The following is a 26902-nucleotide window of genomic DNA, read 5'->3' as shown; positions in this document are numbered from 1 at the left end:
CTGAGCAATGCTGGGGCTGCTATAAAAGCCCTGCTGGGGCCAGACTCGGCCAAGCACTGCCCTGGCCACCTTCTCCTCCTCGGGGACAAGGGTAAGTGTGCGAGCGCTTCAGCTCACAGCTCCCTGCTCCAGCCCCGAACACTCTGTGGCTCGGCCGCTGGCCTCTGCTGCTCTCCCACCATCGCTGGCCTCTCTTGCAGAGCACCCTCGCATCCCACGCCAAGATGTCCTGCTACGACCTGTGCCCACCCAAAACCAGCGTGGCTGTGCCCCAGCCCATCGCTGAGAGCTGCAACGAGCTGTGCGCCCGCCAGTGTCCCGACTCCTCAGCCTTGATCCAGCCGCCCCCCGTGGTGGTCACCTTCCCCGGCCCCATCCTCAGCTCCTTCCCGCAGCAAGCCGTGGTGGGCTCCTCCGGAGCACCGGCCTTTGGCGGCTCCCTGGGGCTGGGCGGCCTCTACGGCGCCGGCGCCACCCAGGCCTCGGGGGGCCTCTGCACCTTTGGCAGAGCCTACGCTGCTCCCGCCTGCAGCCCTTGCGTCCTGCCCCGCTACAGCAAGAAGCTCTGGGACACCTGCGGGCCCTGCTAGACCCACCACAGCCCCGCACCCCAAACACCCACGGCGGCCTCGGCCCAGCATGGAGAAGTTGAGCTCTGCACAAGCCGCCCTGGCCTCCTGCAGCCCCTGACACCCGGCCTGGCTGCGGCCTGCCCGCCGTCTCTCTCCCAGCCTCTCCTGCCCCTCTGTTCACAATAAAGTTTTCCTGCATCCAACTCCTGTATCTTTTTGCCTCCTTTTCCGAAATCATGGGCACCCTGGGCATGGGGGAGTTCTATGAGTGGGAGGGCAATTGCTGATCCTGGGATGGTCCTGGAGAATGAAAAAGGCGGGGGAGTGGAAGGTAAAATAGAAAACAGACGGGTATAGCGGAGGTTAAACCTGAGAAGAAAATGTTATCAAAGGGAAAGTGGGAGAGTACGAAAGAGAACAGGGGGAAGGGGACAGGATAGGAGAAGGAGAAGGAGAAGGAGGAGAAGGAGAAGGAGAAGGAGAAGGAGAAGGAGAAGGAGAAGGAGAAGGAGAAGGAGAAGGAGAAGGAGCATCAAGGACTCTTCCTGAAGAAAGACAGATCCCCTGCTTGTAGGCCAGGAGTCCACAGGCTTTTGCAGACCTGCACCCGTGCTGTCAAAGAGTGGAGTGGGCCCCAGAGCTGGGAGCCATTCAGGGGCAAAGGACCAGGGCTCCAACCAGCCTCCAGCCCCTCTGTGCCACCGTGGCTCTGCTAAAGGACCGGGGACTGAAATCAGAGGGAAACTTCACCCTCACCATGCCCTGTACATTAAATGTCCTTATTGTCAGCACCTTCTCTTTCCATTTGCCTTTGTCTTAGTCTTTCATCTTTATATTTCTCCTACTGCTTATTCCTCATCATCTGTTTCCTCTTCTCCTTCTCCTTCTCCTTCTCCTTCTCCTTCTCCTTCTCCTTCCTCTTCTTCTCCCAACCCTTTGTCCTGTTCTTCTTCTCTTTCTGCATCTCCTAACCAAACCCATTTGCATCATTCTCCCTCCTCAACTGCCATTTCCCCTTTGATTTCATTTTCTTCTCCACTTTAACATCCACTGTCCACTTCCCCCTTCTATTTCACTGTCCCCTTCCCTGTCCCCTTCCATTCCCTATTCCCCCTGGCAATCCCAGGAAAAACATTTCCCCTCCAACTCTTTGAACTCCCCCAGCCATGGGGTCTTCCTAAATTTAGAAAAGGAAGTAAAAAGATACAGGAGTTGGATGCAGGAAAACTTTATTGTGAACAGAGGGGCAGGAGAGGCTGGGAGAGAGACGGCGGGCAGGCCGCAGCCAGGCCGGGTGTCAGGGGCTGCAGGAGGCCAGGGCGGCTTGTGCAGAGCTCAACTTCTCCATGCTGGGCCGAGGCCGCCGTGGGTGTTTGGGGTGCGGGGCTGTGGTGGGTCTAGCAGGGCCCGCAGGTGTCCCAGAGCTTCTTGCTGTAGCGGGGCAGGACGCAAGGGCTGCAGGCGGGAGCAGCGTAGGCTCTGCCAAAGGTGCAGAGGCCCCCCGAGGCCTGGGTGGCGCCGGCGCCGTAGAGGCCGCCCAGCCCCAGGGAGCCGCCAAAGGCCGGTGCTCCGGAGGAGCCCACCACGGCTTGCTGCGGGAAGGAGCTGAGGATGGGGCCGGGGAAGGTGACCACCACGGGGGGCGGCTGGATCAAGGCTGAGGAGTCGGGACACTGGCGGGCGCACAGCTCGTTGCAGCTCTCAGCGATGGGCTGGGGCACAGCCACGCTGGTTTTGGGTGGGCACAGGTCGTAGCAGGACATCTTGGCGTGGGATGCGAGGGTGCTCTGCAAGAGAGGCCAGCGATGGTGGGAGAGCAGCAGAGGCCAGCGGCCGAGCCACAGAGGGGCCGGGGCTGGAGCAGGGAGCTGCGAGCTGAAGCACTCACACACTTACCCTTGTCCCCGAGGAGGAGAAGGTGGCCAGGGCAGTGCTTGGCCGAGTCTGGCCCCAGCAGGGCTTTTATAGCAGCCCCAGCATTGCTCAGCTCCAGCTGGGCCAATCTGCTCAGGGGACACTCCCTGCTGCTGCTGCTGCTGCTGACAGCAGGGCTGTGCGGCCCCTGCCCCTCCCTGAGTCAGCATCCCCCAGGTGCCACCCCAGCACATCCCGCTGCCCAAGCCATCCTCTGCTTCCTGCCACGTGAGGGACTCAATAGCAGGGATGTCACCCAGAGTGGACTCCATGGACACCTGGAAGTATTTGGGTGGTCTGGGACAGGAGTGGAAGGACCAAGAACTTTGTGGGCATCTGTGCATCACTGGCCAGCGTGGGAGAGGCAGAATTCATTTATTTCTTGGCACTGCCCAGGCAGTTCTGCCAGGCTGGGCACAAAGAATCCTTGTGTCAGGCCTGAGAAACATTGGGCAAGGAGCAGAGATGTCCATCTGGCCCAGGCTGATTCCAGCCCTGCCCCACCCCTTTGGACCATTAACGTTGTTCCTGGAGCCCATTCCTGGGTGACATCCCTGCTATCAAATGTCTGATGTGGCAGGAAGGAGAGGATGGCTTGGGCAGCGGGATGTGCTGGGGTGGCACCTGGGGGATGCTGACTCAGGGAGGGGCAGGGGCCGCACAGCCCTGCTGTCAGCAGCAGCAGCAGCAGCAGCAGCAGCAGCAGCAGGGAGTGTCCCCGGAGCAGATTGGCCCGGCTGGAGCTGAGCAATGCTGGGGCTGCTATAAAAGCCCTGCTGGGGCCAGACTCGGCCAAGCACTGCCCTGGCCACCTTCTCCTCCTCGGGGACAAGGGTAAGTGTGCGAGCGCTTCAGCTCGCAGCTCCCTGCTCCAGCCCCGAACCCTCTGTGGCTCGGCTGCTGGCCTCGGCTGCTCTCCCACCATCGCTGGCCTCTCTTGCAGAGCACCCTCGCATCCCACGCCAAGATGTCCTGCTACGACCTGTGCCCACCCAAAACCAGCGTGGCTGTGCCCCAGCCCATCGCTGAGAGCTGCAACGAGCTGTGCGCCCGCCAGTGTCCCGACTCCTCAGCCTTGATCCAGCCGCCCCCCGTGGTGGTCACCTTCCCCGGCCCCATCCTCAGCTCCTTCCCGCAGCAAGCCGTGGTGGGCTCCTCCGGAGCACCGGCCTTTGGCGGCTCCCTGGGGCTGGGCGGCCTCTACGGCGCCGGCGCCACCCAGGCCTCGGGGGGCCTCTGCACCTTTGGCAGAGCCTACGCTGCTCCCGCCTGCAGCCCTTGCGTCCTGCCCCGCTACAGCAAGAAGCTCTGGGACACCTGCGGGCCCTGCTAGACCCACCACAGCCCCGCACCCCAAACACCCACGGCGGCCTCGGCCCAGCATGGAGAAGTTGAGCTCTGCACAAGCCGCCCTGGCCTCCTGCAGCCCCTGACACCCGGCCTGGCTGCGGCCTGCCCGCCGTCTCTCTCCCAGCCTCTCCTGACCCTCTGTTCACAATAAAGTTTTCCTGCATCCAACTCCTGTCTCCCTCAGCTTTTTTCCAAAACCAGGAAGACTCCAGGGCTGGGGGCGCCCCAACACTACAAAGGGAAATGGTGTTGCTCTGATGGCCCTGTGGAATCGGAAATGGAAAGGGAAGGGGATAGTAAAATAGGAGAAGGAAGGGGACCATGGAGGTTCAAGTGTAGAAGAAAATTATATCAAAGTGGATTAATAGCAGAAGATAGAAAATGTCAGGAAGGGATTGGATTGGGAGAAGGACAAGAGGAAGGAGAAGGAAAAGAGGGAAAAGTGGAAGAAAAGGAGGAAGGAGAAGGAGGAAGACATGGAGAAGAGGAAGGAGAAGGAGAAGAGGAACCAGAAGATGTGGAACAAGGTGAGGGAGAAATATAAAGAGGACAAAGACAAAGACAAAGACAAAGACAAAGACATAGAGCTGAAGATGAGGAAGATAAATGTACAGGGCATGGTGAGGGGGAATTGTCCCTCTGATTTCAGTCCCTGGTCCTCTAGCAGAGCCATGGGGGCACAGAGGGGCTGGAGCCCTGGTCCTTTGCCCCAGGATTGCTCCCAGCTCTGGGCCCACTCCACTCTGTGACAGCACGGCTTCAGGTCTGCAAAAGCCTGTGGCCTCATGGCCTACCAGCAGGGGATCTGACTTAAGAAGAATCATTGCAACTCCTTCTTCTTCTCTTCCTTATCCTACCTTTCTCATCCTACCCCTTCCCACTTCTCCTTTCATACTTCCTTTTTGATAACATTTTCTTGTCCACTTTAACCTCCACTATCCCCTTCCCTCTTCTATTTAACTTTCCACTGCCATTTCCCATTCCCCACGGGCATCCGTAGATCAGCATTTCCCCTCCCATTCGTGGAACTGCCCCATGCCTGGGGTCTTCTGAATTTCAGAAATGGAGGCAAAGAGACAGGAGTTGGATGCAGGGAAACTTTATTGTGAACAGAGGGGCAGGAGAGGCTGGGAGAGAGACGGCGGGCAGGCCGCAGCCAGGCCGGGTGTCAGGGGCTGCAGGAGGCCAGGGCGGCTTGTGCAGAGCTCAACTTCTCCATGCTGGGCCGAGGCCGCCGTGGGTGTTTGGGGTGCGGGGCTGTGGTGGGTCTAGCAGGGCCCGCAGGTGTCCCAGAGCTTCTTGCTGTAGCGGGGCAGGACGCAAGGGCTGCAGGCGGGAGCAGCGTAGGCTCTGCCAAAGGTGCAGAGGCCCCCCGAGGCCTGGGTGGCGCCGGCGCCGTAGAGGCCGCCCAGCCCCAGGGAGCCGCCAAAGGCCGGTGCTCCGGAGGAGCCCACCACGGCTTGCTGCGGGAAGGAGCTGAGAATGGGGCCGGGGAAGGTGACCACCACGGGGGGCGGCTGGATGAAGGCTGAGGAGTCGGGACACTGGCGGGCGCACAGCTCGTTGCAGCTCTCAGCGATGGGCTGGGGCACAGCCACGCTGGTTTTGGGTGGGCACAGGTCGTAGCAGGACATCTTGGTGTGGGATGCGAGGGTGCTCTGCAAGAGAGGCCAGCGATGGTGGGAGAGCAGCAGAGGCCAGCGGCCGAGCCACAGAGGGGCCGGGGCTGGAGCAGGGAGCTGCGAGCTGAAGCGCTCGCACACTTACCCTTGTCCCCGAGGAGGAGAAGGTGGCCAGGGCAGTGCTTGGCCGAGTCTGGCCCCAGCAGGGCTTTTATAGCAGCCCCAGCATTGCTCAGCTCCAGCCGGGCCAATCTGCTCCGGGGACACTCCCTGCTGCTGCTGCTGCTGCTGCTGCTGCTGCTGCTGCTGCTGACAGCAGGGCTGTGCGGCCCCTGCCCCTCCCTGAGTCAGCATCCCCCAGGTGCCACCCCAGCACATCCCGCTGCCCAAGCCATCCTCTCCTTCCTGCCACATCAGACATTTGATAGCAGGGATGTCACCCAGGAATGGGCTCCAGGAACAACGTTAATGGTCCAAAGGGGTGGGGCAGGGCTGGAATCAGCCTGGGCCAGATGGACATCTCTGCTCCTTGCCCAATGTTTCTCAGGCCTGACACAAGGATTCTTTGTGCCCAGCCTGGCAGAACTGCCTGGGCAGTGCCAAGAAATAAATGAATTCTGCCTCTCCCACGCTGGCCAGTGATGCACAGATGCCCACAAAGTTCTTGGTCCTTCCACTCCTGTCCCAGACCACCCAAATACTTCCAGGTGTCCATGGAGTCCACTCTGGGTGACATCCCTGCTATTGAGTCCCTCACGTGGCAGGAAGCAGAGGATGGCTTGGGCAGCGGGATGTGCTGGGGTGGCACCTGGGGGATGCTGACTCAGGGAGGGGCAGGGGCCGCACAGCCCTGCTGTCAGCAGCAGCAGCAGCAGCAGCAGCAGCAGCAGCAGCAGCAGGGAGTGTCCCCTGAGCAGATTGGCCCGGCTGGAGCTGAGCAATGCTGGGGCTGCTATAAAAGCCCTGCTGGGGCCAGACTCGGCCAAGCACTGCCCTGGCCACCTTCTCCTCCTCGGGGACAAGGGTAAGTGTGTGAGCGCTTCAGCTCGCAGCTCCCTGCTCCAGCCCCGGCCCCTCTGTGGCTCGGCCGCTGGCCTCTGCTGCTCTCCCACCATCGCTGGCCTCTCTTGCAGAGCACCCTCGCATCCCACGCCAAGATGTCCTGCTACGACCTGTGCCCACCCAAAACCAGCGTGGCTGTGCCCCAGCCCATCGCTGAGAGCTGCAACGAGCTGTGCGCCCGCCAGTGTCCCGACTCCTCAGCCTTCATCCAGCCGCCCCCCGTGGTGGTCACCTTCCCCGGCCCCATCCTCAGCTCCTTCCCGCAGCAAGCCGTGGTGGGCTCCTCCGGAGCACCGGCCTTTGGCGGCTCCCTGGGGCTGGGCGGCCTCTACGGCGCCGGCGCCACCCAGGCCTCGGGGGGCCTCTGCACCTTTGGCAGAGCCTACGCTGCTCCCGCCTGCAGCCCTTGCGTCCTGCCCCGCTACAGCAAGAAGCTCTGGGACACCTGCGGGCCCTGCTAGACCCACCACAGCCCCGCACCCCAAACACCCACGGCGGCCTCGGCCCAGCATGGAGAAGTTGAGCTCTGCACAAGCCGCCCTGGCCTCCTGCAGCCCCTGACACCCGGCCTGGCTGCGGCCTGCCCGCCGTCTCTCTCCCAGCCTCTCCTGCCCCTCTGTTCACAATAAAGTTTTCCTGCATCCAACTCCTGTCTCCCTCAGCTTTTTTCCAAAACCAGGAAGACTCCAGGGCTGGGGGCGCCCCAACACTACAAAGGGAAATGGTGTTGCTCTGATGGCCCTGTGGAATCGGAAATGGAAAGGGAAGGGGATAGTAAAATAGGAGAAGGAAGGAGACCATGGAGGTTCAAGTGTAGAAGAAAATTATATCAAAGTGGATTAATAGCAGAAGATAGAAAATGTCAGGAAGGGATTGGATTGGGAGAAGGACAAGAGGAAGGAGAAGGAAAAGAGGGAAAAGTGGAAGAAAAGGAGGAAGGAGAAGGAGGAAGACATGGAGAAGAGGAAGGAGAAGGAGAAGAGGAACCAGAAGATGTGGAACAAGGTGAGGGAGAAATATAAAGAGGACAAAGACAAAGACAAAGACAAAGACAAAGACAAAGACAAAGACATAGAGCTGAAGATGAGGAAGATAAATGTACAGGGCATGGTGAGGGGGAATTGTCCCTCTGATTTCAGTCCCTGGTCCTCTAGCAGAGCCATGGGGGCACAGAGGGGATGGAGCCCTGGTCCTTTGCCCCAGGATTGCTCCCAGCTCTGGGCCCACTCCACTCTGTGACAGCACGGCTTCAGGTCTGCAAAAGCCTGTGGCCTCATGGCCTACCAGCAGGGGATCTGACTTAAGAAGAATCATTGCAACTCCTTCTTCTTCTCTTCCTTATCCTACCTTTCTCATCCTACCCCTTCCCACTTCTCCTTTCATACTTCCTTTTTGATAACATTTTCTTGTCCACTTTAACCTCCACTATCCCCTTCCCTCTTCTATTTAACTTTCCACTTCCATTTCCCATTCCCCATGGGCATCCGTAGGTCAGCATTTCCCCTCCCACTCGTGGAACTCCCCCATGCCTGGGTTCTTCTGAATTTCAGAAATGGAGGCAAAGAGACAGGAGTTGGATGCAGGGAAACTTTATTGTGAACAGAGGGGCAGGAGAGGCTGGGAGAGAGACGGCGGGCAGGCCGCAGCCAGGCCGGGTGTCAGGGGCTGCAGGAGGCCAGGGCGGCTTGTGCAGAGCTCAACTTCTCCATGCTGGGCCGAGGCCGCCGTGGGTGTTTGGGGTGCGGGGCTGTGGTGGGTCTAGCAGGGCCCGCAGGTGTCCCAGAGCTTCTTGCTGTAGCGGGGCAGGACGCAAGGGCTGCAGGCGGGAGCAGCGTAGGCTCTGCCAAAGGTGCAGAGGCCCCCCGAGGCCTGGGTGGCGCCGGCGCCGTAGAGGCCGCCCAGCCCCAGGGAGCCGCCAAAGGCCGGTGCTCCGGAGGAGCCCACCACGGCTTGCTGCGGGAAGGAGCTGAGGATGGGGCCGGGGAAGGTGACCACCACGGGGGGCGGCTGGATGAAGGCTGAGGAGTCGGGACACTGGCGGGCGCACAGCTCGTTGCAGCTCTCAGCGATGGGCTGGGGCACAGCCACGCTGGTTTTGGGTGGGCACAGGTCGTAGCAGGACATCTTGGCGTGGGATGCGAGGGTGCTCTGCAAGAGAGGCCAGCGATGGTGGGAGAGCAGCAGAGGCCAGCAGCCGAGCCACAGATGGTTCGGGGCTGGAGCAGGGAGCTGTGAGCTGAAGCGCTCGCACACTTACCCTTGTCCCCGAGGAGGAGAAGGTGGCCAGGGCAGTGCTTGGCCGAGTCTGGCCCCAGCAGGGCTTTTATAGCAGCCCCAGCATTGCTCAGCTCCAGCTGGGCCAATCTGCTCAGGGGACACTCCCTGCTGCTGCTGCTGCTGCTGCTGCTGCTGCTGCTGCTGACAGCAGGGCTGTGCGGCCCCTGCCCCTCCCTGAGTCAGCATCCCCCAGGTGCCACCCCAGCACACCCCGCTGCCCAAGCCATCCTCTCCTTCCTGCCACGTGAGGGACTCAATTGCAGGGATGTCACCCAGAGTGGACTCCATGGACACCTGGAAGTGTTTGGGTGGTCTGGGGCAGGAGTGGAAGGACCAAGAACTTTGTGGGCATCTGTGCATCACTGGTCAGCGTGGGGGAGACAGAATCCATCTACTTTTTGCACTGCCCAGGGAGTTCTGCCAGGCTGAGCACAAAAACTCCTCGTGCCAGGCCTGAGATACATTGGGCAAGGAGCAGAGATGTCCATCTGGCCCAGGCTGATTCCAGCCCTGCCCCACCCCTTTGGAACATTAAGGATGTTCCTGGAGCCCATTCCTGGGTGACATCCCGGCTATCGAATGTCTGATGTGGCAGGAAGGAGAGGATGGCTTGGGCAGCGGGATGTGCTGGGGTGGCACCTGGGGGATGCTGACTCAAGGAGGGGCAGGGGCCACACAGCCCTGCTGTCAGCAGCAGCAGCAGCAGCAGCAGCAGCAGCAGCAGGGAGTGTCCCCTGAGCAGGTTGGCCCGGCTGGAGCTGAGCAATGCTGGGGCTGCTATAAAAGCCCTGCTGGGGCCAGACTCGGCCAAGCACTGCCCTGGCCACCTTCTCCTCCTCGGGGACAAGGGTAAGTGTGTGAGCGCTTCTGCTCGCAGCTCCCTGCTCCAGCCCCGAACCCTCTGTGGCTCGGCCGCTGGCCTCTGCTGCTCTCCCACCATCGCTGGCCTCTCTTGCAGAGCACCCTCGCATCCCACGCCAAGATGTCCTGCTACGACCTGTGCCCACCCAAAACCAGCGTGGCTGTGCCCCAGCCCATCGCTGAGAGCTGCAACGAGCTGTGCGCCCGCCAGTGTCCCGACTCCTCAGCCTTCATCCAGCCGCCCCCCGTGGTGGTCACCTTCCCCGGCCCCATCCTCAGCTCCTTCCCGCAGCAAGCCGTGGTGGGCTCCTCCGGAGCACCGGCCTTTGGCGGCTCCCTGGGGCTGGGCGGCCTCTACGGCGCCGGCGCCACCCAGGCCTCGGGGGGCCTCTGCACCTTTGGCAGAGCCTACGCTGCTCCCGCCTGCAGCCCTTGCGTCCTGCCCCGCTACAGCAAGAAGCTCTGGGACACCTGCGGGCCCTGCTAGACCCACCACAGCCCCGCACCCCAAACACCCACGGCGGCCTCGGCCCAGCATGGAGAAGTTGAGCTCTGCACAAGCCGCCCTGGCCTCCTGCAGCCCCTGACACCCGGCCTGGCTGCGGCCTGCCCGCCGTCTCTCTCCCAGCCTCTCCTGCCCCTCTGTTCACAATAAAGTTTCCCTGCATCCAACTCCTGTCTCTTTGCCTCCTTTTCCGAAATCAGGACGACCCTGGGCATGGGGGAGTTCCAAGAGTGGGAGGGCAATTGCTGATCTACGGATGGTCCAGGAGAATGAAAAAGGCGGGGGAGTGGAAGGTAAAATAGAAAACAGACGGGTATAGTGGAGGTTAAACCTGAGAAGAAAATGTTATCAAAGGGGAAGTGGGAGAGTACGAAAGAGAACAGGGGGAAGGGGACAGGATAGGAGAAGGAGAAGGAGAAGGAGGAGAAGGAGAAGGAGAAGGAGCATCAAGGACTCTTCCTGAAGAAAGACAGATCCCCTGCTTGTAGGCCCGGAGACCACAGGCTTTTGCAGACCTGCACCCGTGCTGTCAAAGAGTGGAGTGGGCCCCAGAGCTGGGAGCCATTCAGGGGCAAAGGACCAGGGCTCCAAACCAGCCTCCAGCCCCTCTGTGCCACCATGGCTCTCCTAAAGGACCTGGGACTGAAATCAGAGGGACACCTCAGCCTCACCATGCCCTGTACATTGAATTTCCTTATCGTCAGCTCCTTCTCTTTCCATTTGTCTTTGTCTTCTTTATATTTCTCCTCACTCCTCATCATCTGTTTCCTCTTCTCCTTCTCCTTCCTCTTCTTCACCCAATCTTTTGTCCCCTTCTTCTCTTTCTGCATCTCCTAAGCAAACCCATTTGCATCATTCTCTCTCCTCCACTGCTATTTCCCCTTTGATTTCATTTTCTTCTCCACTTTAACCTCCACTGCCCACTTCCCCCTTCTATTTCACTTTCCCCTTCCCTGTCCCCTTCCATTTCCGATTCCCCCTGGCAATCCCAGGAACACCATTTCCCCTCCCACTCTTTGAACATGCCCAGCCCTGGGGTCCTCTTAAGTTGCGAAAAGGAGGCAAAGAGACAGGAGTTGGATGCAGGAAAACTTTATTGTGAACAGAGGGGCAGGAGAGGCTGGGAGAGAGACGGCGGGCAGGCCGCAGCCAGGCCGGGTGTCAGGGGCTGCAGGAGGCCAGGGCGGCTTGTGCAGAGCTCAACTTCTCCATGCTGGGCCGAGGCCGCCGTGGGTGTTTGGGGTGCGGGGCTGTGGTGGGTCTAGCAGGGCCCGCAGGTGTCCCAGAGCTTCTTGCTGTAGCGGGGCAGGACGCAAGGGCTGCAGGCGGGAGCAGCGTAGGCTCTGCCAAAGGTGCAGAGGCCCCCCGAGGCCTGGGTGGCGCCGGCGCCGTAGAGGCCGCCCAGCCCCAGGGAGCCGCCAAAGGCCGGTGCTCCGGAGGAGCCCACCACGGCTTGCTGCGGGAAGGAGCTGAGGATGGGGCCGGGGAAGGTGACCACCACGGGGGGCGGCTGGATCAAGGCTGAGGAGTCGGGACACTGGCGGGTGCACAGCTCGTTGCAGCTCTCAGCGATGGGCTGGGGCACAGCCACGCTGGTTTTGGGTGGGCACAGGTCGTAGCAGGACATCTTGGCGTGGGATGCGAGGGTGCTCTGCAAGAGAGGCCAGCGATGGTGGGAGAGCAGCAGAGGCCAGCGGCCGAGCCACAGAGGGTTCGGGGCTGGAGCAGGGAGCTGCGAGCTGAAGCGCTCGCACACTTACCCTTGTCCCCGAGGAGGAGAAGGTGGCCAGGGCAGTGCTTGGCCGAGTCTGGCCCCAGCAGGGCTTTTATAGCAGCCCCAGCATTGCTCAGTTCCAGCTGGGCCAATCTGCTCAGGGGACACTCCCTGCTGCTGCTGCTGCTGCTGCTGCTGCTGCTGCTGACAGCAGGGCTGTGCGGCCCCTGCCCCTCCCTGAGTCAGCATCCCCCAGGTGCCACCCCAGCACATCCCGCTGCCCAAGCCATCCTCTCCTTCCTGCCATGTCAGATCTTTGATATCAGGGATGTCACCCAGGAATGGGCTCCAGGAACAACGTTAATGGTCCAAAGGGGTGGGGTAGGGCTGGAATCAGCCTGGGCCAGATGGACATCTCTGCTCCTTGCCCAATGTTTCTCAGGCCTGACACAAGGATTCTTTGTGCTCAGCCTGGCAGAACTGCCTGGGCAGTGCCAAGAAATAAATGAATTCTGCCTCTCCCACGCTGACCAGTGATGCACAGATCCCCACAAAGTTCTTGGTCCTTCCACTCCTGTCCCAGACCACCCAAATACTTCCAGGTGTCCATGGAGTCCACTCTGGGTGACATCCCTGCTATTGAGTCCCTCACGTGGCAGGAAGGACAGGATGGCTTGGGCAGCGGGATGTGCTGGGGTGGCACCTGGGGGATGCTGACTCAGGGAGGGGCAGGGGCCGCACAGCCCTGCTGTCAGCAGCAGCAGCAGCAGCAGCAGCAGCAGCAGCAGGGAGTGTCCCCTGAGCAGATTGGCCCAGCTGGAACTGAGCAATGCTGGGGCTGCTATAAAAGCCCTGCTGGGGCCAGACTCGGCCAAGCACTGCCCTGGCCACCTTCTCCTCCTCGGGGACAAGGGTAAGTGTGTGAGCGCTTCAGCTCGCAGCTCCCTGCTCCAGCCCCGAACCCTCTGTGGCTCGGCCGCTGGCCTCTGCTGCTCTCCCACCATCGCTGGCCTCTCTTGCAGAGCACCCTCGCATCCCACGCCAAGATGTCCTGCTACGACCTGTGCCCACCCAAAACCAGCGTGGCTGTGCCCCAGCCCATCGCTGAGAGCTGCAACGAGCTGTGCGCCCGCCAGTGTCCCGACTCCTCAGCCTTCATCCAGCCGCCCCCCGTGGTGGTCACCTTCCCCGGCCCCATCCTCAGCTCCTTCCCGCAGCAAGCCGTGGTGGGCTCCTCCGGAGCACCGGCCTTTGGCGGCTCCCTGGGGCTGGGCGGCCTCTACGGCGCCGGCGCCACCCAGGCCTCGGGGGGCCTCTGCACCTTTGGCAGAGCCTACGCTGCTCCCGCCTGCAGCCCTTGCGTCCTGCCCCGCTACAGCAAGAAGCTCTGGGACACCTGCGGGCCCTGCTAGACTCAACTCCCAAGCCTGTTTTATCTGTCAGAAACAGAGAAATCTTGAATTTATTTGTCCCAATTTTTGCAGCCATTCATCTTTCCTTTAAACCTTTTCTTTCACGATTCTTTTTATTCTTCTTTTTCTCCAGTTTGAAGATCTCACCCTTAGTGTTCTCTTTTGTAAATTCTCTATTACAGTTTCAGTTTTCTTTCCGTCGGTTTGATCTTTCTTTTTTATGTCTTTTATATCAACCTCATGTCATATTTGCTTTTATTTAACTCTGCTTGTTGACAACTTCATGACTTTAAATTTTTGGCTTCATTTTTTCAATTCTCTTTGTGCCTCTTCTTTTCCCATCCTGTCCTTTGTATTCTCTGTGTGATTTATTCAAGTTGTTCCTGCAATAAATCTTTTATGCATCAAATTTTTCTGTTGTTTTCATCTCTTTTTATTTTATATGATGATGACTATTCACTTGAGGTTTTACCTGCTTGTAACAGAACTGTTCAACTTCACCATTTCTGGTTGCTTAAAGCTCTGGAGGGCCACTGAAAAGGGCCTGGGAGCCACTCTGAGAGGAGCAGTCTGCCCTGGATGACACAAAAGGGAAAGTAAGAGCAGGGCAGGGCCAGGTTTGCCCAAACCCAGCGGCTATGAACAATCTGATCAGGGCTGAGGTTCCTGGCAGCTCCTCCCTGCTTTGACTGATGCTGTTACTCAGCCCTGGGATATGCAAGGCCCATTAAAACAACAAAACAGGGAGCAGAGATCATTACCCAGTGCTTCCAAAGTGCTCTCACAGTCCTTGTTCCTCAGAGGCTCGAGAAAATCTGCAAATAGTGAGGGGTTTCCCTCACAAGAACCCCCAAAATACCTTTTGTAGTTCAGAGTGCGCTTATTTTTAATACAAAGTTGAGAGAGGCAATCACGGACTCATGGAAGCATTTGTGTGGAAAGGGATCCTAAAATCATCTTGTTCCACACCCTGCCATGGGCAGGCAACCTTCCACTACCCCAGGTTGCTCCAAGCCCTGTGCAGCCTGGCCTTGACACTTCCAGGGATGGGGCATCCATGGAATCACCTGTGCCAGGGCTTCCCCACGCTCACAGGGAAGAATTTATTCCCAATATCCCATCTAAACCTCCTCCTTGTCAGTTTGAACCCGTTCCCCCTTGTCCTGGCACTCCATCCTTTGGGAGAAGTCTCTCCCCACGTTCCTTGTAGCCCCTTCAGGTCCTGCAAGGCCACAGTTGGGTCACCCCAAAGCTTCCCCTTCTCCAAACAACAATCCCAGCTCCCCCAGCCCCCAGAGCTGCTCCATCCCTCGGATCCCATCCTGGAGCCTCCTCTGGACTCTCTCCAGCAGCTCCACGTCCTCCCTGTGCCACGTCCTAGGGCTGGGGCAGCTCTGCAGGTGGAGTCTCACCTGAGTGGGGTGGAGGTGCAGAATCCCCCCCTCCCCTGCTGCCCACGGGGCCTTTGATACAGCCCAGGAATAATCAAGGAGTTGGATTTGAAGGGAGTTTGTGCCCTGAGCCAGGGATGAGGCACAGCTTGTTCTGACTGTGAGATTTATGTAAAATACATCTCAAGGCAAGGAAGACACCCCCAGGCTGGGAGATGTGGGAACCACTCAATCCCTTTCTGTGGTTGGAGAATCTTGTTTTCCTTCCCCTGCAGCAAATACTGGGAAATTTGTCGGGGTAACAAACAAAACACAGACCTAAACCTAAATCCTTTATCACTTGCAGAGAAAATGAAAATATTGGGGTGAACATGGACCACAACAACAAATCTTCAGTGTAGGAATTAAGAGCAGATACTTCATCTCTGGGGGGATTTCTCAGGAATGACAAGAAGGGTCTCTAAAATGCACTGGATACAGGTAAAAACCTAAAAGTTAGAATAAAAGATACTGGCTGTTCTCTGAAAAATCACAGAAAAAGGGCAAATAATCACAAATGTTTCTTTTTTTATGGAAAGTATAGTTTGAAATAAGACAAATACAGCAAAGGTGGCATCTTAAACTCACAGAGGATTCAACCACAGATATTGAAAGGATTTTTTTGAAGAAAGAAAAGAAGAGCTGCATTAATTATTAACCCTTGACTTCCAATGGCACAAATCACGATTTAATTAAAGTAATGGCAGGCACCACCTTGTTTCCTGCACATTAAAGCAGGTGGGGTTGTGTAAGAGTGAAATGTCTAAATCACTCATGTCATACAACAGCAAACATTAGCTGGGTTGAACAGCAGATAATGAATGTTTGTGAAATCATTACAAAGTATTTTTCTCAAGAAGGCCCAGAACATGCTTGGTAAGAGATTACACTCACAACATTAAAGAAAAACCTTGATCTGCCTCTTTGATATTTCCTCAAAATTGGACCTTTGTGAATCACAGGACTTGATACGGGAACATTCAGCACCACAGACCCTTTTAAAACTGAATTCCATTTCCCACTGAGACTTTTTTAGTTAAACAAAGTGATTTTTATGTGGGATTGATTCCAAACCTTCCTCTCAATGGAAAACTATTGGGGAATTGCTGAGTGTCCTGGACGATCTCAGCAGATATTCATGACCCCTTAAATCCATCTCAGACCAACAAGGTGTCTTTAATTAGGGCGGGAAAAGACATTTATTCCTGGGTAGCTCTGGAATAAGATGTTTTCTGCTTCTAATTAATTTATCAGATAATTTTAAAGGGCTGTTAAGGAAAAATGTCCATGTCAGCCAAAGACGAGTCTTACAAAATCTCGGCGCAGACAAGCTCATGACAAGGTTGTAAAGGAAGAAGCAACATGTGGAGTCAGCTTAATGAACATGGTAATTCCAGTGAGGTCACTCTAATGATGCCAGGAGTTGCCAGCACCAATTAAGACCCAAGATTAAAGAAATCAGGATGGTGAAACGCCGACATCACACGATAGGAGAATGTGAATGAAATCAGAACTGCCACAAACTCCAAACTTTCGTGACTCAAGCTGGTAAACAATTTCTTTTAGGCAGAACCCCCAGCCCAAGCGAGATTCCAGCCCCTCAGGAATGTTGGGATCCTCTATATAAGCTCCAGTGTCTGGGTTCATCCAGACGCTTCTCGCAGCTCATTCGCCTTGTGAAGCTTGGTGAGTATGAATGTTTAATTTCTTTCTATTTATTTAAACAGAGCCTGTACCAGAGCAGTTGTAGAATATTCCTTTAGGAATGCTGAGATTTAGAACAGCTTTACACCATTTCTGTCTGGCATTACTCTTAATGAAACCAGTGGGAAATGTAGGATTTGGAAGTCTGAGTATGAGCACAGAAACTGAGAAATTTGAGTGTTCCAAGCCAATTAGCAGCTTTAAAAAGGCATAGATTAAAACATTTATTTCAGATGATTATCTTAGTATTTTATAAAATTCAAGACAAGAATTGAGACCCTTTTCAGGTGGGTTCAGTGACATTCTGAGAGTCATAATAAACCCTCCTATTTCAAGCAAAGCTGCATCTAGATCAGGGCTATTTCCCCACTTTGGGGAAGTTTGTGGGACATGGGACTGAGGTTTTTATATTCTTCAGGGAGTGCATTTCCAGGAGCTGAAAGACGATAATGTGGGGCCAGAACAAAGACCAGTCTGTGGGGTCTAGTCATTCTGGGGATGGTTTTACACAGGCAGGAATTTTTGATCAAGGTGCTTATTGGGTGCTCACCATGTTGATCAAGGCTGAACATAAAACACAACACAGTGATTTTGAAAATTTCTCTCTAAACTTTCTGCTTTTTATAGTTTAAAGTTCCCCGCTTGTGGCAAACCAACTCTCACCCCACGCCAAGATGTCCTGCTACGACCTGTGCCCACCCAAAACCAGCGTGGCTGTGCCCCAGCCCATCGCTGAGAGCTGCAACGAGCTGTGCGCCCGCCAGTGTCCCGACTCCTCAGCCTTCATCCAGCCGCCCCCCGTGGTGGTCACCTTCCCCGGCCCCATCCTCAGCTCCTTCCCGCAGCAAGCCGTGGTGGGCTCCTCCGGAGCACCGGCCTTTGGCGGCTCCCTGGGGCTGGGCGGCCTCTACGGCGCCGGCGCCACCCAGGCCTCGGGGGGCCTCTGCACCTTTGGCAGAGCCTACGCTGCTCCCGCCTGCAGCCCTTGCGTCCTGCCCCGCTACAGCAAGAAGCTCTGGGACACCTGCGGGCCCTGCTAGACCCACCACAGCCCCGCACCCCAAACACCCACGGCGGCCTCGGCCCAGCATGGAGAAGTTGAGCTCTGCACAAGCCGCCCTGGCCTCCTGCAGCCCCTGACACCCGGCCTGGCTGCGGCCTGCCCGCCGTCTCTCTCCCAGCCTCTCCTGCCCCTCTGTTCACAATAAAGTTTTCCTGCATACAAGTTGTGTCTCTTTGCCTCTTTTTCCCAAAGACCCAAGGGCCTTGGCCAGCTGAGGAACTCCAGGCACTTCCTCCCTGTGCAAGAGTGAATATTGCCCCCAGAGGAAAATAAAGAACAAATGAAAACCAGAGAGGCTTTTGTGCAACACAAACAGGGGTTTATTGTCAGAGAGAAGAGCAGCAGTGGAGCACAGGGAATCCAGGCAATCGCAGGGGCAGCAGGGGATGCAGGACTCCTGCTCTGGGAGCAGGGCCTCGCTCAAGACCAGGATACAGCAAGGGGATGGAGGGCTCAGGGCATTCCCGAGGGGATGGGGAGCTCAGGGTATCCCGAGGGGATGGAGGGCTCAGGGTATCCCGAGGGGATGGGGAGCTCAGGGCATTCCCGAGGGGATGGAGGGCTCAGGGCATTCCCGAGGGGATGGGGAGCTCAGGGTATCCCGAGGGGATGGAGGGCTCAGGGCACACCTGGCACAGGAGCTCCTGCCCGGTGTCCCCATGGCCCGGGCTGAGCTCCAGGGCTGCCACTGCCCCTGGGGGCTGCCACTGCCAGGGGGGCTTTAGAAAACCCCACAGCTCCCTCGGCGGGACCTGCCCCATCTCTGGAAGCCAGGCAGGGAATAGCCCAGGCCCCGGGAGGAGAAGCCGGAGCTGCAGGACCTCCCGCCATTGCCAAAGGAGCCCCCATAGCCCCCGAGGGAGCCCCCATAGCCAATGTCACCTCCATAACCCAGGGAACGGCCGTAGCCAAGGGAGCCCCCATATCCAAGGGAGTCCCCATAGCCCTGGGAGCCCCCATAGCCCCCACAGCTTCCCAGGCCAAAGGAGCCCCCATAGCCCCGGGAGCCCCCATATCCAAGGGAGCCCCCATAGCCCTGGGAGCCCTCATAGCCCTGGGAGCCCCCATAGCCTGAGAAGCCCTCATAGCCCAGGGAACCTCCATAACCTCCAGAGCCAAAGGAGCCCCCATAGCCTGAGGAGCCCCCATAGCCCAGGGAGCCCCTGTAACCCCCATAACCTCCCAGCCCAAAGGAGCTCCCATAGCCCTGGGAGCTCCGGGAACTGAAGGAACGCCCCAGCCAGGCTGGGCCCAACGATGCCACAACGCTCTCCTGAGGGAAGGTGCTGAGGATGGGGCCTGGGATGGTCACCACCACGGGTGGGGGCTGGATCAGGGCTCTGGAGTCAGGGCACTGCTGCACACACGGCTCGTTGACGCTCTCGGTGATGGGCTGAGGGCAGCTCACCCCACAGGACTCACTGGAGCAGGACATTCTGCTGTGCTGGGAGGCTGCAACACACACCAGGAAACAGATTTCAGATCCTGAAATTTGCACCTGACTCTGCCTGTGCTTTCCAATGGAAATTTTGAGGGCTCAGAGTTCATTGCCTTCCAAATCTGACCTTTATCTGACCACAAAAATCACCTTCTAGACTCTGCTGTCAGGATCCCTGAGATGTCACTCACAGATGAAGACGTCTGGTGTAATCTCTGGTGATTCCTACACTAATTATACCGTGACAAGTCTCCTTTCATCTCTTTATAAATTTATTAAGAGCAGCTGAAATCTAGCAATGTATCTACAGCACGTTAAGAAGTTTCAGATACAAACCAGCAGTTTTTATTGTTTCATATTCCTTCCCAAGTAGCCCTCAGCTTCCAAACCAGAAAATTTACCCTTCTGGAAGAAATATTCTCACAAGGTGGGAATGATCACTCAAATACTTTTAAATTTTATAGTCACGCACTGGGAATGCGTGACTGGGAAATGGTTATTCCCGGTGGCATGGTAAGAATTTACCGTTTATTCTCTAACAGCCTTCTGAGACCCACGGTTTTTTAATCTACCAATCCATAACATTAATGAATTGGATGGGAAAAAAGGATAGAGAAGGATAGAGGAGTTCAAATTGGTCTTACCCTGTTCACCAAGGCGAATAACTCGGGAGATGTGGATGGAGAGGCTCCGAGTCGCGACAGCTTTTATACATTTCCCAAAGTGCTTACAGGGACGAAACACCCTCCGTGCCTCAGGTCCCACAGAGCAGCAAAACAACCCTCACATGGAGGGATTTAATTCTGCTGGCTTTGCACTGCCACTCCCCACGCGCAAAAATGGGCGTGAGACGATGTCAGGACAGACTTGAGGGCATCGAGCTGGTGAATGATGAGATAGTAATCCCCATCATGAGCATTGGCTTTAGGTTCGATGAGCTCAAATTAATTAATTTATCTGTCTTTTTGAAACGGTGGTTTTTAAGTGAATCCTGTGAAAATCCACAGAAGCTGCACAAAAAGAGGGAAATAGGTATCAAAAAAGAAAGAGAATATCAATTATCTCCAAATGCTTGAGAAACATGAGGGGGTTTAAGATCTGTTTGCAGCTCAAACACCACTAATTACTCGTGAATTCCAAGGTGGGTTCCATTGTGCCATTCCCTGCTGGCTTTGGAATGTCATGGAGGCAGGGACACTTCGAGGATGTTCCAGATCCTTCCAGGACGATGAGAGGCTTTATGAACACTCACTGGAAACTCGTATTTGGTGTGTTAGACACGAGCACAGAAATGTCAGCACCCAAAGCTTGGGCAGGAGCGCCGATTGAGAGATGTGTGAGCTGAGGGCTCTGTGTCATGAGGTGCAACTTCACAGACAAAACATTTCCAGGTGAGAGTCCAAGAGTAGAGATTTTAGAACAGCAGTCTGACACCACTTTTTGCAGAACATCGATAGTTAAGCCTGAAAATTCAGGTAATTTGCAATTAGGTTCTGTTTTCTCTCCTAAAATTTAAGGCATTTCAGCAAAATGCTGCCTCATACATTAAGAAGAAGCTGCATTCAATAGTCCAGACCATGGACTTGTCATAATCACCCACAACGCATTAACACTTAATAAAATAAAGAATTTCATATCAGGAGTGAAAATCAAATCATTGCCAGCATGGAAATTATTAATTAGAGGCTGATCAGGGAATCAAGAGGAGTGACATTGGTTGGCGTATTTTTAAATTATGCTGTTTCATAACAACGAGCTCCTAACTCAGAATAAATCCTCATAACTCCTGGCCCTCATTTAATAGGATAATAACAGAAATTGCAAGCACTGACTATTAATGAGTATTTGTGAGGCAGCTTAAAGTCATTATCTCCAGGTACCTCTCATTATTATCAGCAAATCCTGATGACACTTCACAAGCAGAGCTATTTTACAATTTAGAAGTAATTTATTGCCTCTCTTTTGCAATATTGTAAAATTAGAAAACAATTGCAAGACGAAAGAAAAGAAATAACTGCAGGATGTCCCAGACTCATCCTAATAAAATTTATTTTTATTTTAATACTACTTTATTAAATTCTCTCTTTTTCTATAGTGCTTGGTACTTTGGGGGTGGGGGAAAGACAATCATGGTTTTTAATGTGTTTCTAACTGAACTTCTGGAAGTAGAGATTTCAAATTAAATACTGACAAGTTTGGAATTACCTCCAGGCCAAGGCCTATTCTGGCTGTACCAATTTCTGCCTCTTTGGGGGCAACTTTTATAGATCCCTACTCAGCTACAAGGAGAATTTGTGTCCTCTCAGAGCCAAAATTTTAGGTCCAGTTGGGTGACCTTCACCTGGTGAAGGTGGGATCACAAAGGGCTTCACACCATGGAAGTACTTCCTTGACCGTTAAAATGTCCCATTAAAATGGGACTAAAGCAGGACTGGCTTTAATCGATGTCTCCGTGACCACCCTTCAGCTGCAAGTTCCTCAGAGCCCCTCAAGTTGCCCTCAGAGGGAGCTGATTGCCATCACCTGTTGCATCATACCCACACGAGTTTGGGAGGGACAGTGCTGAGGTGACAGAATCGAGCACCCACTATCGCGTTGGTTTTGTAATAAATGAGGATGAGAGGCACAAAGGGTGGCTTTGAGGAGGATATAAAAGCTCAGATCACCCTCAGCCGTTCATCCACTGCTCTTGTTCCCATCCCTGCAGCGAACAAGGTAAGTGGGGTCACTCATCCTCTTAAATCTGAATTGCTACATAAAGTCGATGGGTCTTTTTTTCTGTTCCTCTTGGCTTCTGTCTCGCTGGTCTTAAACTTTTGAGTGAATCTTTGCCACAGGTTGCTACAGATTTATTTCATTTATCCATCACAGAATTTCTGCTCGTAAGGATGATCATGGTGAGAGGAAGGTTAAAAGTGGAGTTGATACAAGAGTGAGATTTCTTTGACAGCATCTTTGAATTTATCTGTTTCCCTCTGATATTTCAGACACAGAGCCAATGCTTAATAATTTTAATTCATCTCCTCTCAGCCAATTTAGCTTAGAAGTCCTTTCTGGTATGTGTTGCAGCCTTCCAGCACAGCAGAATGTCCTGCTCCAGTGAGTCCTGTGGGGTGAGCTGCCCTCAGCCCATCGCCGAGAGCATCAACAAGCCGTGTGTGCAGCAGTGCCCTGACTCCAGAGCCCTGATCCAGCCCCCGCCCGTGGTGGTGACCATCCCAGGCCCCATCCTCAGCACCTTCCCTCAGGAGAGCGTTGTGGCATCGTCAGGCCCAGCCTGGTTGGGGCGTTCCTTCAGTTCCCGGAGCTCCCAGGGCTATGGGAGCTCCTTTGGGCTGGGAGGTTATGGGGGTTACAGGGGCTATGGGGGCTCCTCAGGCTATGGGGGCTCCTTTGGCTCTGGAGGTTATGGGGGCTCCCGGGGCAACTGGGGCTCCTTTGGGTGGGGACCTTATGGAGATTCCCAGGGTTATGGGGGCTCCTTTGGGTTGGGGGGGTCCCGTGGTTATAGAGGCTACTTTGGGTTAGGAGGTTATGGGGGCTATGGGGGTTATGGAAGCTCCCTTGGATATGGGGGCTCCCGGGGCTATGAGGGCTTCTCAGGCTATGGGGGCTCCCAGGGCTATGGGGGCTCCCAGGGCTATGGGGACTCCCTTGGATATGGGGGCTCCCTTGGCTACGGCCGTTCCCTGGGTTATGGAGGTGACATTGGCTATGGGGGCTCCCTCGGGGGCTATGGGGGCTCCTTTGGCAATGGCGGGAGGTCCTGCAGCTCCGGCTTCTCCTCCCGGGGCCTGGGCTATTCCCTGCCTGGCTTCCAGAGATGGGGCAGGTCCCGCCGAGGGAGCTGTGGGGTTTTCTAAAGCCCCCCTGGCAGTGGCAGTCCCCAGGGGCAGTGGCAGCCCTGGAGCTCAGCCCGGGCCATGGGGACACCGGGCAGGAGCTCCTGTGCCAGGTGTGCCCTGAGCCCTCCATCCCCTCGGGATACCCTGAGCTCCCCATCCCCTCGGGAATGCCCTGAGCCCTCCATCCCCTCGGGATACCCTGAGCCCTCCATCCCCTCGGGAATGCCCTGAGCCCTCCATCCCCTCGGGATACCCTGAGCTCCCCATCCCCTCGGGATACCCTGAGCCCTCCATCCCCTCAGGAATGGCCTGAGCTCCCCATCCCCTCGGGAATGCCCTGAGCCCTCCATCCCCTTGCTGTATCCTGGTCTTGAGCGAGGCCCTGCTCCCAGAGCAGGAGTCCTGCATCCCCTACTGCCCCTGCGATTGCCTGGATTCCCTGTGCTCCACTGCTGCTCTTCTCTCTGACAATAAACCCCTGTTTGTGTTGCACAAAAGCCTCTCTGGTTTTCATTTGTTCTTTATTTTCCTCCGGGAGCAAAACTCCCCAGGGTGCTGAGGGAGCCTTTTCAAAGGATCTGCCCTTGCTGCATGTCTTTAAAATGTGGAATGGGAGTTTAATTGGGGTACTCAACACGATGTTGAGGAATGTTTGTTTAGCAATTTAGCCGTCATTATCTTCCCCGAGGTTCTGAGTAATTGTTCTTGCTCTGAGGATTTCTGGTGGCACCCGAAAGGCTCCTCAATCACCACATCATTTAGCAAGCAATTAAAACATAATTGCAGCCTTTCTAAACTAGCAAGACAACAAAGGAAGAACCAGGCCTAAGTTTTTATTTTATTTGTTGGGTTTTAAATGTTCTGCCTGGGTTTGTTCAACCTGAAGAGGAGAAGACTTGGGGTGACCTAATTTCACCTTCCAGTGTCTGAAGGAGCCCACCAGAAATGTGGGAAGAAACTGTTTCCAAAGCCCTGGAGTGACAGGACAAGGGGAAATGGGTTCAAATTAATGGAGAGGATGTTTAGATGGGATATTGGGAGCAAATTCCTCCCTGCTTTGTCTGTAAAGCAGCTTTAGCTTTCCCACCTCTTTCCCTCCCTTTGTTGTTAGCCAGGGGTGATTATTTCAAATTGTTCTTCCAGAAATGAGACAAAGGGAAAATATTCCCTACCAAAAAAAAAAGGATATTATTCATTGCTTATATTTATCTGTGAATATTTAAGTCCTCAGTAATTAGCGTGGTCTAACTTAAATGCAGATCTGCCTGGTACTCACAATTTTTGCACAGGCAAATTTCTCCCAGAGAAGGCTCCAAAGAGGAAGAGCGAGAAGGAACATTGCAAACCACAAATTGTGATGCACCATCTATTTAATGAGCAAGAAGTGGAATTTAAAAAAAAATGTACAGCGTAAGAAAGCAGAAGGGTTGAATATGGATTAAAATTAATCACCCATTTCAAGGCAGTGCTTTACAGCTGGACACCCAGCAACAATCGAGTGACATTTTTCACCTCCCTGATACCACAGAAAGGCATCGAATCAGAAATGCCAAGCTCCTGCAGCCCCATGAGCTCAGGGCAAAGCTGCGGGGGGTCAGCAAGCGAGTGGGCACGGGCTCAGTCCTGCATCCGGATCGCGCTTTCCGTCTCCTGGTTGTTCCTTCCCGGCTGTCCCAAGGCTTCCTCAGGGCCCACAGCGGTTGGTGCGCCGGTAGGACCTCCCATAAAGGCCCCCCAGACCAGAATATCCCACGCTTCCGAGCCCTGAGGAGCTGCCCGAGGAGATGGGGACCCCCCCGGCACTCAGAGCATCCCCGACAGCCGCGGACGCCGAGGATCCCACGGTGGTGTTCTGGGGGAAGGAGCTGAGGATGGGCCCGGGCAGGGTGACCACCACAGGTGAGGGCTGGATCACGTAGGTGGAGTCCTGGCACTGCCGGACGCAGGGCTCATTGCAGCTGTTGGCCAGCGGGGTGGGGCCGCAGGAGGTTGGGGCACAGAGGTCGTAGCAGGACATGGCTGTGGGGTGCGAGTCTGGAACACAGGGAAGAAGGGAATACAAGGAACAGCTTGTAATTAGTCACGTAATTAAGCTGCTACGGTGATGGAGAGCACAAAGGACTACGTGGAGAATGGAGTAAAGGGTTGGTCTTGGCTTGAAAGGAGATTTCAGTAAAGCCCAAACCTCTCCACACTACAAAGGGCAGCTCCACCTCCTCCTGAGCAGCTCTGAGAGCTCCTTTCCCACCACACTCCTCCTGCAGCTCTGAAATAAGTGGGGAAGTGAGGACCAGGCTGTCAGAAAAGCAGGGGAAAGCTTTGCCCCAAAAGAGAGGGAAAAATAAACAATTCCTCAGCAAGTAAAAGTGAGGAGCAGAAATTTCACCATGAGAGAGGTGAGGCCCCAGCACAGGTTGCTCTGAGCAAGGGAGTTCAGGGAATTTCCCTCTGGAGACACTCAGACCCTCCTGCCCTGGAGTCTCCCTCTCCGGAGTCGTTCCAAACCCACTTGGAGTCTTTCCTGGGTCACCTGCTCCGGCTGACCCGGGGGATGGACTGGGAGATCTCCAGAGGTCCCTTCCAACCCCAAATGTTTTGTGATTCCATTCTGAGAGCCGAAACCTCTGCAGGGATTCCCCACATCCACTCCCAGATGCTGAGCAATGGCCAGGCAGAGGTTGGAACCCCTTGGAACCAAAAGATTTGGGTGACGCAAATGCCAAACGAGGCCGAATCCGGGGTCAGAGCACGAACAACCTCCACCCCTTCACAGAATGTCCCTCCCTGGAGAAAAAGCTGCTTCGAGGCCTCCCCCACAATTTTAAAGGGCACAAACCTTGCACTGCTACAGACAAACAGTAGAAAAAGAAAATACAAGACCAACAACAATGCAGGACATGGAAAAGTAGGAAACAGATCAAGACTTACCCTTTTCTCCAAGGAGAATAAAACAGGAGTGATTTTAGCTCCTCTGACCGGGCTGGTTTTATACCAGCCCAGAGAGCCCGAGGACCTGAGACACAAATTGTGCTTGTAGCCCATTACCAGGCAATTGCTAACGATTCCTCATATGCAAAATACCCCCGGCAGGGGATTTACTTTTCCCCTCTGTTTGTGTTTCTTGCCTGGATTTCATTTCCTCCCTGTAATGTATGCATTCCTCTGGAGAGGTTTCTTTTATCCTCAAATCTTACAAGACTGGTTAATTCCCAGTCAGAAGCTGAATCATCTGGGTTACTCAGGAAATTATTTTGCATCCTAAGGAACCATGACACAGATGAATAAAACCATCAGGAAAGATGCAGTGAACTTCCCTGTGAAATCCCTTTGCCTCTGCATGGAGGGCATAAGTTTTTGGCACATCTTGCTCTGAAAAGGGCAGAAAATTTCTGTTTCTGCCTCAGAATTTTGCCCAATTCCTCTCAAACAGAGGAAATAAAGGAAATAACTTTATTACTGAAAGCATTTAGAGCTGATCAAACTCCACCACTCTCAAAGGTATTGGGAAATGGATTATTTGAGGGAATAGATTTTATTTTCTTGACTCAGCAGAGAGGATGAAAGAGGATCAGCAGCCTGATCTATTCCTTTAATATCAAAGCACTCCACTTTGATGGAATCTGAGACACAATTTGGGAACTGAGTGTCCAAGTCCTTCATCTCAGGAGTCTCCAGGTTGGGTTTTCTCCCTCCATCAAACTCCAGGACAACAATTGAGGTCAAATGGAGGACGGCTGGGAATTTGAGGCTGCTCAGAGGCACTCAAAGCCTTGCCCAAGCTCATCTTTGGGGTCATCAAAGACACCAAACCCTTTTACATCTGCCACTAAATTATTACTTTCCCCTGCTAGGCCTTGCACCATTATGCAAAATTGTTCCCCAAATTAATAGCAGTTACTTAGAGACGTTTGTAATGTTCTTGTTCCTTTTTTTCCTCTTTGAAAGCCAATCCTGGCTTTCACTTTGCACGTCTCAAAGAGCACCTCAGTGTGCAGCAATTCCAGTTCCTTTTCAAAGGCAATTTCCAGATTAAAAAGTTATTGCAGACAATGCAGGAGCAGACTGAAGGGCAGGGCTGAGCATTCCAGTCCCTCCTCATGTTTAATCTCCCAGGCAGAGACAGGCAAATCAGT

General features: G+C 55.0%; 11 protein-coding genes across 11 annotated transcripts; 6 read left to right on the top strand and 5 right to left on the bottom strand.

Annotated features, from left to right (window-relative positions):
- Positions 1–224: 224 nt before the first annotated feature.
- On the top strand, positions 225–590 carry LOC309583143 (scale keratin-like; the record flags this gene model as incomplete). Its single annotated transcript, XM_082298689.1, has 1 exon — positions 225–590. The coding sequence occupies one exon, from the start codon at positions 225–227 to the stop codon at positions 588–590; it is 366 nt and encodes a 121-aa protein (XP_082154815.1).
- Positions 591–1969: 1379 nt separating this feature from the next.
- LOC309583150 (scale keratin-like) lies at positions 1970–2335 on the bottom strand (the record flags this gene model as incomplete). The annotated part of the gene is made up of 1 exon (XM_082298697.1): positions 1970–2335. The coding sequence occupies one exon, from the start codon at positions 2333–2335 to the stop codon at positions 1970–1972; it is 366 nt and encodes a 121-aa protein (XP_082154823.1).
- Positions 2336–3453: 1118 nt separating this feature from the next.
- Positions 3454–3819, top strand: LOC309583147 (scale keratin-like; the record flags this gene model as incomplete). Its single annotated transcript, XM_082298693.1, has 1 exon — positions 3454–3819. One exon carries the CDS (start codon positions 3454–3456, stop codon positions 3817–3819), a length of 366 nt encoding a protein of 121 aa, XP_082154819.1.
- Positions 3820–5104: 1285 nt separating this feature from the next.
- Positions 5105–5496, bottom strand: LOC309583172 (scale keratin-like; the record flags this gene model as incomplete). The annotated part of the gene is made up of 1 exon (XM_082298719.1): positions 5105–5496. Exon 1 carries the CDS (start codon positions 5468–5470, stop codon positions 5105–5107), a length of 366 nt encoding a protein of 121 aa, XP_082154845.1. The 5' UTR covers positions 5471–5496.
- A 1093-nt stretch (positions 5497–6589) lies between these two features.
- LOC309583163 (scale keratin-like) lies at positions 6590–6981 on the top strand (the record flags this gene model as incomplete). Its single annotated transcript, XM_082298710.1, has 1 exon — positions 6590–6981. The coding sequence occupies exon 1, from the start codon at positions 6616–6618 to the stop codon at positions 6979–6981; it is 366 nt and encodes a 121-aa protein (XP_082154836.1). The 5' UTR covers positions 6590–6615.
- Positions 6982–8278: 1297 nt separating this feature from the next.
- On the bottom strand, positions 8279–8670 carry LOC309583160 (scale keratin-like; the record flags this gene model as incomplete). Its single annotated transcript, XM_082298707.1, has 1 exon — positions 8279–8670. Exon 1 carries the CDS (start codon positions 8642–8644, stop codon positions 8279–8281), a length of 366 nt encoding a protein of 121 aa, XP_082154833.1. The 5' UTR covers positions 8645–8670.
- A 1083-nt stretch (positions 8671–9753) lies between these two features.
- On the top strand, positions 9754–10145 carry LOC309583162 (scale keratin-like; the record flags this gene model as incomplete). Its single annotated transcript, XM_082298709.1, has 1 exon — positions 9754–10145. The coding sequence occupies exon 1, from the start codon at positions 9780–9782 to the stop codon at positions 10143–10145; it is 366 nt and encodes a 121-aa protein (XP_082154835.1). The 5' UTR covers positions 9754–9779.
- A 1279-nt stretch (positions 10146–11424) lies between these two features.
- LOC309583142 (scale keratin-like) lies at positions 11425–11790 on the bottom strand (the record flags this gene model as incomplete). Its single annotated transcript, XM_082298688.1, has 1 exon — positions 11425–11790. The coding sequence occupies one exon, from the start codon at positions 11788–11790 to the stop codon at positions 11425–11427; it is 366 nt and encodes a 121-aa protein (XP_082154814.1).
- Positions 11791–12897: 1107 nt separating this feature from the next.
- On the top strand, positions 12898–13289 carry LOC309583161 (scale keratin-like; the record flags this gene model as incomplete). The annotated part of the gene is made up of 1 exon (XM_082298708.1): positions 12898–13289. Exon 1 carries the CDS (start codon positions 12924–12926, stop codon positions 13287–13289), a length of 366 nt encoding a protein of 121 aa, XP_082154834.1. The 5' UTR covers positions 12898–12923.
- A 3797-nt stretch (positions 13290–17086) lies between these two features.
- LOC309583175 (scale keratin-like) lies at positions 17087–17463 on the top strand (the record flags this gene model as incomplete). The annotated part of the gene is made up of 1 exon (XM_082298722.1): positions 17087–17463. The coding sequence occupies exon 1, from the start codon at positions 17098–17100 to the stop codon at positions 17461–17463; it is 366 nt and encodes a 121-aa protein (XP_082154848.1). The 5' UTR covers positions 17087–17097.
- A 6990-nt stretch (positions 17464–24453) lies between these two features.
- On the bottom strand, positions 24454–24786 carry LOC309583154 (feather beta keratin-like; the record flags this gene model as incomplete). Its single annotated transcript, XM_082298701.1, has 1 exon — positions 24454–24786. One exon carries the CDS (start codon positions 24784–24786, stop codon positions 24454–24456), a length of 333 nt encoding a protein of 110 aa, XP_082154827.1.
- Between the last annotated feature and the right edge of the window lie 2116 nt (positions 24787–26902).

The sequence above is a fragment of the Coloeus monedula genome (assembly GCF_965178545.1).
Source record: "Coloeus monedula genome assembly, chromosome: 29".
Taxonomy (NCBI): Eukaryota; Metazoa; Chordata; class Aves; order Passeriformes; family Corvidae; genus Coloeus; species Coloeus monedula.
The sequence above is the reverse complement of the archived record's forward strand: the minus strand, read 5'-3'. Positions and strand labels throughout refer to the sequence as shown.